Here is a 10,425-nt window from a genome sequence, read left to right as displayed (position 1 = left end):
TTGAATTCATCAATTCATATGCTTTGGATTTTTTTTTTCTCTGAATGCTTTTCTCCGAAAATGCCCCCGACTACATAAATATCATTCTCTCTGTTTTGTTTTCTTCTGTTCATAGTATGTTATTGTTAGATTGTAGAAATAAGTGACTATTTACTAAAATAAAATAAGTTTAAACGTCATGTTACTTATATAAATAAAAAAAATGCCTTTGTAAATCTGTAACAATGATTATTCTAGTCTCATTTTGTCCTTATTTTAATTATTTTGGTCATTCCCTAACATAGTGCATGAACTTATTTAGTGTATATATTATCTAATGATATAACTTGGTTTTTCTACGAACTTTTAGAGAATGATATGAATTTTTTGTGTATTTATTGGTATTGATAGAAAAAAAATATATTTTTATTAATTTATTTATTGCCGTATCCAGCAAATATTTAAACGCAAGCTCCAAGTCTACAGACTATTTTTCTTTCCTTTTCTTTTTAAAAAAAAAAGGCTTGTAGAATGCCCACCAGAGCCAGCCTGGAATTTTTCGGGCTCAAATTAAACCCTCCATCTCCTCTCCAGACCCGACCCGTAGCCTAAACCCTCCATCTCCTCTCCTCCTAAGTCGCCCTCACCCACCCTCCTTTTCCCTTCGCCGTGCCCGCCCAGCCCCCCCTCTGCGTATTCTCCTTCTCCCTACTCGTTCTATTACTCCCACCACGGCTCTGCCTCCGCCGCTTCACTTCGTCCGCCGCCGCCTCCACCGCTTCACTTCGTCCGCCGCCGCCTCCACATACTCGCCCTCACTGCCTTGTAATCTCTCTCTCTCTCTCTCTCTCTATATATATATATATATATACATACATCTGCCGTTCTCTAGCTCCTCAAGTCTCATTCTCTTTACTTCTCCTAGACCATCCTCAACTGCCGAGAGTCATGGGAACAGCTTCGAACCGATCGAGACGATTGGATAGCGAGGACGGAAGCGGTTCGGAGGATAGCAGCGATCCCGATAGTAGTCAGATGGGGTTCAATTCTGATGGCGATGGGAGTGGAAGCGGTTCTGAAGAAGAGAGCAATGGAGCAAGCGAGATTGTACCTTTTCCATCCTAGTAATCTTTATTGCTTTGCTCCTTTTTTTTGTTGCCTTATGTTGTTTCGGATTGTGGGAGTTAATAGGAGGAAGAGGACGGAGTGGGTGACGAGGGGCAAATCCATGGTGGGAGAGATGCGGAGATGGAGGAACTTGAAAAGGAGTATCTCAATCTTCGCAATGCGGAGCAGTGAGTTATTCTTTTATCTTTTCTTTTCTTTTTTCTCCAAATCTTTTAAAAAAAAAGTAAATAGCTTTATAATTTGGTTTGTTATGATAACTAGCTGTTCGCTAATTATCAACCTTTCAAGTGTGCATGAACATTGTTAAAATAGAGACTACTTTAGTGCTAATTAACGTATATTTCATCAAGATCATCTTGTCAGTTTTAGAGTTGAAAGAAGGTAAAAAGATCATTTAGTTTCTTTCATGTTCATCAAATACCAAGTTACTTAATCATGTAAAAATACCAGAAACCTGCCCGCATCAATTACTTTTTGATATATAAGACTATTACCCTTGTTACTGGGCTGAATCTTTGTTTTGAGGCGATCATGGACTCCATAATTATAAGAGTTTAAGTTCTATAGAAAAGAAAACAAGCATTGAAAGTCCCTATATTATCTGAATAAGGAAACTTAATCTAAGAGGAGTATCATCTTGTGGTAAGTGCCTTCTTCAAATCATCAAATTCTTCCATTCAACTGTAGTCTTTCATCATGTTAAAACTAATGCTTTAACAATATTTAATTAGATTGACTTATTTCAATTAAGGGTAATAGTTTATGGCTTTATGTGGCATACTAGAATGCAAAACTGGTTTCAAAAAACTAGACCTGTTGTTCTAAGGGCTGCTGCAGTATGCAAAAGGCCAAGGCCAAGGTATATGGCTACTTATGCAAGAAGATATACATTCAATATTTAATAGTCTTTAATTTCATAAATATGTGCAAGGTAAGTTGACTTTCTTATAAAAGGACTAGTTACTGTGTTCTGTATCCCTCCCCTTTAGGGAAAAAAAGTGTATATATAATTGTAAACCGTTGATTCTCTTTTTGAAGAGAGATTCTTAAATTTCTTATGTAACACAGGTAAATCATTCAATGGTTATCCTTCTAATAATGGTCAATTATGTTGCTAGAGTAGAAAAATTATGTTCATTATGTTCTTGTAAAGCCCTCAAATTCTCTTGTTGCAAGTTGTAAAACAGTGTAGTCTACTTCATTCTGCATGTTAATCGCCATTTATTCACTTTACATAATTCATCATCATTAAAACTTTTCATCTTTTGTCATTAAGAGATCTCTTGAAGAATTTGAGACGTCACAAGGATGAGGATGCTTTAAAAGGCCAGGCAGTAAAGAATCAAAAGGTATCATCTTTACGATCAAGATACTTACTAGTCTGTCTTGTTTCCTAGTATTCTCCTATTTCGTCGTTATGTTTGTAGCAAGAAAATATGCAAAAAATCTGCGTGTATAAAATATAGACATCCATATATAATTAGACAAACAACTATAGAAGTGAATGTGATGAAATGGTTGAACTGGTTTTGTATTACCATTTGGTCAATATGGTTTAGGAACTCCAACAGACTTAACATTATGGCTTAAGTTTACTAGCTTATTTTGATATTAAATAATATTGACGAAATTGGAAATATATTTACGTATAATTATCATTATATATTGTTATTTGTCTTCTAAGCCATTTCAAATCAGTAGTGGTAAAAGAAGATGAGTTTGGAAATAGATTAGATCATTTGTATTGTAACTGAACAATTGCACAGAATAAATATTTTAGAGGAGTTAATTTCTTAAAGATTCCTATTGTACTTCTAAACTGTGGAAAATAATTCAAGAGTACTTAGTTGCATATGGATACCCTTTTTGAGAAACAATAATTGCATGCAGATTCAATGCGTATTTTTTTATCTTTTAAGAAGAGTTTGCAACCATTCCTATATCTTAAAGTTCAATCTGATTGATGGCATAAAGCTTTAGATTTTTGTAGAAATTTAAATTCCTAATTAATTAAAGAACTGTTATTCATAAAATGCAGGACCAAAATAAAAACATCAAAGTTAACACAAGATCTGTAGGACGGTGCAAACTGTAAATTTAAAGAAGCTTCTAGATACTCTGTTGTTCATTGCCAATAATGCTCATGCACCCTCCATATGGTCTGGTGCTCTGAGGCATATGACTCACTCATCACCCATCATAGAGAGCACCTGTAATTTACAGGAGTCTAAGATTTAATTGGTGATATATTTTCAGATTCATGGGGTTCCATGACAGTTGGCTTTGCTGTGGTGAGGCACCATAGGATCTGTTGAATTTTATACCTCATTTAGTTTCATGGAAAATTAATAGATTCTAATGAGCGCTTCATGTTGGCGTTAATCCTTGGTTACAAAACTGTGACTCAACATTGAATTGTAACTGTCGAAAAGCTTGGCATATGCAATATGATTTTGAAATTCGGGTGAGGCAATGATATTTTTTCTTCAGAACATAAAATAAGAGGGAAAAGGCAATTTTTTGTACAACCTGCTTCACAGAGATCTTTTGGATGATTCTATATCCAATTAACTAGCTCTTTTACTTGGGAGTTTATCAATGCTTAGGAAGTTGCTGTACTATTAGCCAAGGTTTATTGAGAAAGAGAAGAAGAGAACAAAAAATAGTCCTTTATAGGTGGATCATTGTAATTCTGTATGATATGGATTTTCTGAAGTCCAGTAATATATGCTCAGAGCTTATTTCCCTCTCTTATCTCATTAAAGGCACTTTGGGACAAAACTCTAGAGTTCAGGTTCATACTGCAGAAGGCATTTTCAACTTCAAACAAATTACCAAAGGTGTGTTTCATCAGAGAACTCCATTATTGATCTTATTAATTATTTTTTGGTCTGCTGACCCTTCGCTATATAAATTTGTTCTGTCATTGTTGTCATCTAAGATTTGCTAGAAATTCATACATCAGGAATCTGTTAGATCATCATTTTGCAATTCAGATGAAGCAGTTAGTAAGGCATATTTGGATCTAATACAATCATCTAAGCAGACTTTAAGCTGCATGTTGGAGCTGCAGGAGGTATTCTCTTTTTTCTTCTGTGGCTTCTTTTTTTTGTAAAATTATGATAGTATATATTTTGGAGTTCTACTATAGTGCTACTAAGTATAATATTTATTTCTGATATTACGAACAGGCTTTGCTTGAGAAGAATCCTTCTGTTGTTCAAAGCACAAACGGTATGATCTCAATCTTTTATCACACCTTCTAATTTTTTGTCTTACAGTACTTTGTCGGATCTTCTGACCTTTGATCTTGCAATCCGGCATATTTGCCAACCTCATTTAGTAGCTTTTGGCATGGAATAATAGTCAGTAATAAAGGTCTTTCTATAAGGATATCTAAGTTCTGTTTTACTCCCATCTTTAACTTTGCCTTTTGATGCAATTAAACTGTTGAAAACCCAGTTAATTATATTTTATATCTTTGTTCCCTTTTCTATTTTGGAAACTTACTGTGGTGATGAAAGGTTCATGATGTTCACAGTTACCCTATCTTGAGTTGCTTTGGCTTATCAGAGACTCATTATGTCTTAGGCTTCAGTTCCTTTCTGGGCTGTTTGTTTTTGGAAAGTGGAATTATATGAAAAGTTGAACACCTCTCTTCAACCTCTCTCCTCTTCCTATCCTTCCTTTAGTTTAGCCAATAGAATGAGGACTATGACAGTTGGACATGCTTCTGTGCCGACACTCTCTTGCAGTGTTAAATTCTTGATATAAGGCTCACACAAAGTTCACCATTGGCTAAATTTGTTCCATAATTAACACTTCACCAGTGCCTTAATGTTCATAATACCATCAGCAGAAGTTTAATTAAGGTCCACTCCTGCCTCAGTGTTTTCTTAGACCACGTAAATCAAATGTAAACATCAATAAAATCAAAATAAAATAAAGTAATCTAAAAGCATAGCCAGCTGGCTTTTAGGTTAGTTTCAGGAAACATTCCACTTCCAAAGACATTTTAACAAGATGGTGCTTGGTGATAATTGATGTCACTTTCTTTTGAGGTAATTTTATATTTAGGTCCAGTTATTCCTTTACTAGATGTAGCTCTGTTGCTCTCAGTGATGTTTCCTTTTGGATATATTCTATACTTTCTGTTTGCAGCTTTATTTCTTTGCCAAAGTGTTTCTGTTGCCCTAGAACCCTGTCCCTGACCAGATTGCTTTCGAATAATTTATTCAATTAGAGTCATGAGATATTTTATCATATAAAATGATGATCTCATTGATTAACAAGGTGTATATTTTATGTTTTATATTAGTCAATGGATATACATATCTTCTCCAACTTGGTTAGTGTTATTTTCAGCTGAATTATAAATTGATTAGAGTTGCTTTGTTTTGCTTTGATATAATCAAGGAGAGAGCAAAGAATATAATGGAGAGCATGATTTTCCTCATGAATTGAAGGGACAGGATGATGAAGAGTGGTTTTGCATAGATAGAATGCAACACAGGTATTTCTTTGATCTCCTATAGTAAAATTAATAATGTGTTTTGAGATATATTTACTATTGCAATGTTCTTTTTGCGAGTAATTATGGTTTTAGTAGATGATATCAACTATCAACTTTAGAATTGAAAGAATCCTTTGGAAGTTAGAAATAGGTTCAATACCCAGATAGCATAGATGTTATGGGAACCAGACAAAATCTTAAGCTAAAATATGTTTGATTTACTGCCAACCTTGTAATTAAGCTGTATATCTATTTTTAACTTGGCCTCAGGTCGGCCATACTTCTTTTCACTTGAAGATATTTTGTTTATCTGTATGAATTGTCATAATATTTGCAATAAAATTTTGCTAGGTTTGATAATTAATGCTACTTGTACTGGCCAGTAAATATATGCCATCAATGGATAAATGGCCTTATTTTATTTTTACAATGTAAGTGACAGTGCAGGGTAATGCTTTTTCTTCTTTTTTTCAATTTGCTCCTTGGTTACCATGTCTCCATATTCTCATGCTGCTTTGTTGAAGAAGAATAAGATATCATGCATAATTCTTGGTGAATATTGGTAAAACTGGCGTTTTGAAAAAACTTGAACAAAATAAAATGTAAGAAGTATTAAAGAATTTCATGAGCATCAAATTTAAAGCATTTGATCCAGCTAGCAGAGAATTATAGAAGTAGAATGTGCCTTACAATGGAGGGAAGGGCAAAACTGAAGTGGAAGGAAGTGAAAGAGGACATGATGCCAAAACTTAGCAAATAATTTATTATATAGCTGAATGGGAAATAAGGATCCATATAACTTACCCTGAATAGTTGGTAATAGCTGCTTATTGTTGTTAGTTATTCAGGCTTGTTAGTTGTGACAAGATAAGTTGTGAATTTGCCATGGATGGTTACGCCGGCGACGTACTGGCACGTGGCACGAGAGGTGTCGCACGGCACCCCTCCTAGTAGTTTCTTTGTGACCTCGTCGCAAGCTTGCCGTGGCCCATCGTTGCCCGAGTTCACACTCCCATTGGGTGCCCTAGCCGAGAGAGAGAGAGAGAGAGAGAGACTTGAGTCGGTTTAAAAACTTTAGTTGCAGACCTGATCCTCTCTCCTTTTCTTCCTCCCTCCCTTGGGCTAGGGCACCCGGCGGGGGTGCGAACTTGGGCGAGCGGTGACTACGAAGGTGAGTAGTCTCTTACCTTTTTCTCTCCCTCTCTTACAGCATGGTCGGCAAGTGCCGCGGCACTTGTGCTGTGCCGTGCCGACCGATAGTCGGCACAGTCTGTGCCTATGGCATGGCCATCGTTGAAATCTGCTACTGACTTAGTAGGACGATAAATATACCATGAGTATTCTGCATAAGATTTTAATTACTATACCAACAGAAGCGAGAGTAGTGTTGACTGCACATATAGGAGCTTGTGTCTAATACCGGTAATAGAAGCTCTATCATAGCATTTTTCTGTACATTCAGTATACCCTATTGATAGAGTAGCGTTGACATGTCCATATAAATTGTAGTTCTCCCTAAAGCAACTCCCCATCAAGCTGTAGTGCACTATTTGCTAAATTGGTCTTCTCTTAATGCATTTACCTCATATGAGACCCATTTTTGAAGTTGGGTACTGTGACAATCTCTTTGCTGCAAATGTCACCTTAGCATGAACACAAATCCAACTAGTAAACGTACTTGTGAGACAAAACGTTACACTAGCTGAAATGTTGTGCTCATTGGTGTGACATAACAAAATACTTAATGCCAATGAAGATAATGCCAATGAAGATGCTGATTAGTAAGAATTGGAAATTTGAATTCCCGTGCTCGTGATCTTTTATTCAGCACCTGTTGTTCTACGTCGTTTCTTTCAGCTGTTAATTTTGACAAGCATGCAGAAGCTAAGTTCACAAATGATAGTATTCTACATCATATGCAGAATAGCACCATACAGGAATAGTGCAGTAGACAAATGGCAGAGGAAGACACAAGTGACAACTGGTGCTGCTGCTTTAAAAGGGAAATTGCATGCTTTCAATCAGGCAACTTTTTTCTTTGTCTCTTCCTTTTAGCAGTTTATGAGTAGATGTTGGTTGGAATGCTTAGCTGATGTCATTGTTCATTTTCATTGTTTTCTTTCTATCAATGCAGAATATTAGTGACCAAGTAGCTGGTTACATGAGAGACCCTACCAGAATGATTAAGAGGATGCAGTTAAGGAGGTCTTCAGTTGGTATTTTTGGGGAAGTAAGCTTAAACATTTATACTACCTTCAAGAAAATGGTTTTAAAATCTGAATATCTGACATACCTTTGCTTCATGTGCAGGTTCCCGCAGAGTCTAACTCCACGAAAGAGGTTTTAACTAATGCTTACTTTATATATGCTTCTACTCAAGTAATCAGGAAATTATACTGCATATTTTAGATTTATTATTGCTTGTTTTTTGAACGTATGTTATTACAATTAAGTACACATTGAGATAATATGAGTCCTTATAACGTGGAGCAATTCTTAGGAAGGCAATGTGGATGGTGATCCTGAACTTCTTGATGACTCTGAATTTTACCAGCAACTCCTCAAGGAATTCTTTGAGTCATGTGATCTTGCAGCATCTGGTCAGTTTCTTTTTCTATATTCAGTCTCATTCATTCTAAGTCTGCTTATCTTTTGTTCTAAGGAGGCAACTCGGAAGAGTAATTACTAATCAGTCAAAGCTAAAAAGGAAACCTTGCATTCATAGTGGCCCTTTGGTTCAAGAATAATTTAGGGTATAGGCTGTAAGAATAAAAGGCATACACTAGTGTTGGGAAATGAATTTGTTGATGGTCTTCTGCAAGGTTGGCAAATTGCCTAGGAAGTCCTAGGCAATGTGGATAACCCGCATGGTCTGATATAATGTGTGACTATGTGGATATGTGGATTTCTGGAAGTAGTATAACCAGAAGTTTCTTTCTTCTAATATACATGCTGTAATGCAGGATGTTCTGTAATTAATTTGTCCTCGTTGATGTATTATATCAATTGTCAGTGCGCAATAAATTATGAAAATATAGTAACAGTTTACTTTAATGCACCACAGCCTTGAATCCTATTTATCAAAATTTCATGTAAGTTCATTGTTGAATAATCTGAGAAGTTTAAATCATTTCTTAGTCCAAAGCATCTGCATTCCTCTAAGAGAGATACTCTTGATAAGCAGTATGTACACAGGAAAATACATACTAGAATTTACAAAATGATTGTGTCTTTATAGCATAAAAGTGTCTACCATTATGAAGAGTATATTCTTTCAACTTGTGAAACATCTTTTGTGAATAAACTACTGAAGATGTCATGTTGTAGCCTGGGATTTTATACAGGCTCTAGGTACCTAGGCAATTGGGTTGCCAAAAAGAGCTTTTGAGTCGTAACTTGTAAGTGGTGGATAGCCACTTGTATTGATCACTATTCCCGAACCAAACTGCTTTTGAGTGTTAGAACCTTATATATCATTTTTAGCTGTAGCAGGCAACGTGTACTTTCATGATGCTCTGTAACTGACTTTCATTTCCTTGATTGCAGAGACGGCATTTTATGCTTTAAAGAAGTTGCAGCCTAAGAAGCGAAAAGTTGTTGACCGCCGTGCTTCAAAGAGCCGGAAGATTAGGTAATATTTTGTTACCTTTATCACCTTTTTGGAGGGAGGCATCAAGGGGGACTAATTGTCTTACTTTCGGTTTTAGCTTCATAAAATGATTGGAGCTTCTGTACTTTTCAGGTATCATGTTCACGAAAAGATTGTCAATTTCATGGCTCCAGTACCAATGGATCTTCCTCCAATGGCACCAAAGTTATTTGAAAACTTATTTGGCAGCAGGAATCAGAGATCCACCTCTATCTTGTAATGCCCATGTGTAAGATGCAGTACTACTGTATGCCCAGCAGCTCCTCTTCTTGGGAACTAGTGGAATTCAGCCTTTTTATAGAATGCAGTTCTTTTATTTCAGATTTGTCACCTTATTGTATGATGTATTATTTTATAATATATGAATACAGAACAGAACGAAGGCTAGGTTTTCTTGATGTGCGATGAGTTCAAGCACTTTGTGGAGAAGCGAGAAGTTCAGTTTTGTAGTGGTAGCTATAAGATGACAAAAAATTTACTTTGGAGTCTTGCAGATTCTGGCATAAGAATGAATGTAAGTTGAAATTCTGGCCTCCAGATTATCTATAGACAATTTCATTGATGTGAATGATTATTATTCCCTCCCTCTTGTGTAGTGGCCTATGAAGCACGGATACGGGGATACGGCAAATTCTCAAAAAATAGGATACGATACGTCTAGGATACGGTAATTAAAAAATTATATAAAAATATTATATTCTAATGATAACCTATACATGTGTATGTACAAAAAGAAATTGATATTCTAATGACAATATATACATAATATTGCATTCAATATTTTAATACATCTATAATCTACATAAGTATTTAATAGCAAAAATGAGAGTAATAGATATCAAAGACAATTAGACAAAGAATATGTCAACATTCAACAAATAATGCACCAAAATGAGAACAGTATCATTGCATTCCATATGAGTAACTCATAGACTCATAGGTTATAGCACTAAAGTTTATAAAGTATCCACCAACATTTCACAATTTGTATGACACCAAAATGAGAGTAATAATAAGTCAGTTGTGTAATTGGCAATGACATTAATTATTCATTTCCATCTAAGTCATTCTCCTCATTGCGTTCATCAGTGAATACAATAGCCTCCAAATTAGGTTCATCAAGCGAGAGGTCAGCAACTTCAAGAATACCTGCTCT

At 35.6% G+C, this 10,425-nt stretch overlaps 1 protein-coding gene across 1 annotated transcript; it reads left to right on the top strand.

The window, feature by feature from the left end:
- The first annotated feature begins 616 nt into the window (after positions 1-616).
- LOC140795522 (uncharacterized) lies at positions 617-9,851 on the top strand. The gene is made up of 14 exons (XM_073148148.1): positions 617-804; positions 905-1,086; positions 1,171-1,274; positions 2,384-2,456; positions 3,873-3,947; positions 4,073-4,183; positions 4,299-4,341; positions 5,524-5,620; positions 7,543-7,645; positions 7,755-7,850; positions 7,931-7,960; positions 8,121-8,220; positions 9,167-9,251; positions 9,363-9,851. The coding sequence occupies exons 2-14, from the start codon at positions 928-930 to the stop codon at positions 9,487-9,489; spliced, it is 1,203 nt and encodes a 400-aa protein (XP_073004249.1). The 5' UTR covers positions 617-804; positions 905-927; the 3' UTR covers positions 9,490-9,851.
- The last annotated feature ends 574 nt before the right edge of the window (positions 9,852-10,425 follow it).

The sequence above is a fragment of the Typha latifolia genome, chromosome 9 (genome assembly GCF_019914945.1).
Source record: "Typha latifolia isolate L0001 chromosome 9, TyphaL0001v2, whole genome shotgun sequence".
Classification (NCBI taxonomy): Eukaryota; Viridiplantae; Streptophyta; class Magnoliopsida; order Poales; family Typhaceae; genus Typha; species Typha latifolia.
This window is presented reverse-complemented; position numbering and strand designations above follow the sequence as displayed.

Coding starts and splice junctions, on each gene's coding strand:
- LOC140795522 (XM_073148148.1), top strand. CDS start 928: ATGGGAACAGCTTCGAACCGATCGAGACGATTGGATAGCGAGGACGGA. Junction 1,275..2,383: donor AATCTTCGCAATGCGGAGCA/GTGAGTTATTCT, acceptor TTTGTCATTAAG/AGATCTCTTGAAGAATTTGA. Junction 5,621..7,542: donor ATAGATAGAATGCAACACAG/GTATTTCTTTGA, acceptor CATCATATGCAG/AATAGCACCATACAGGAATA.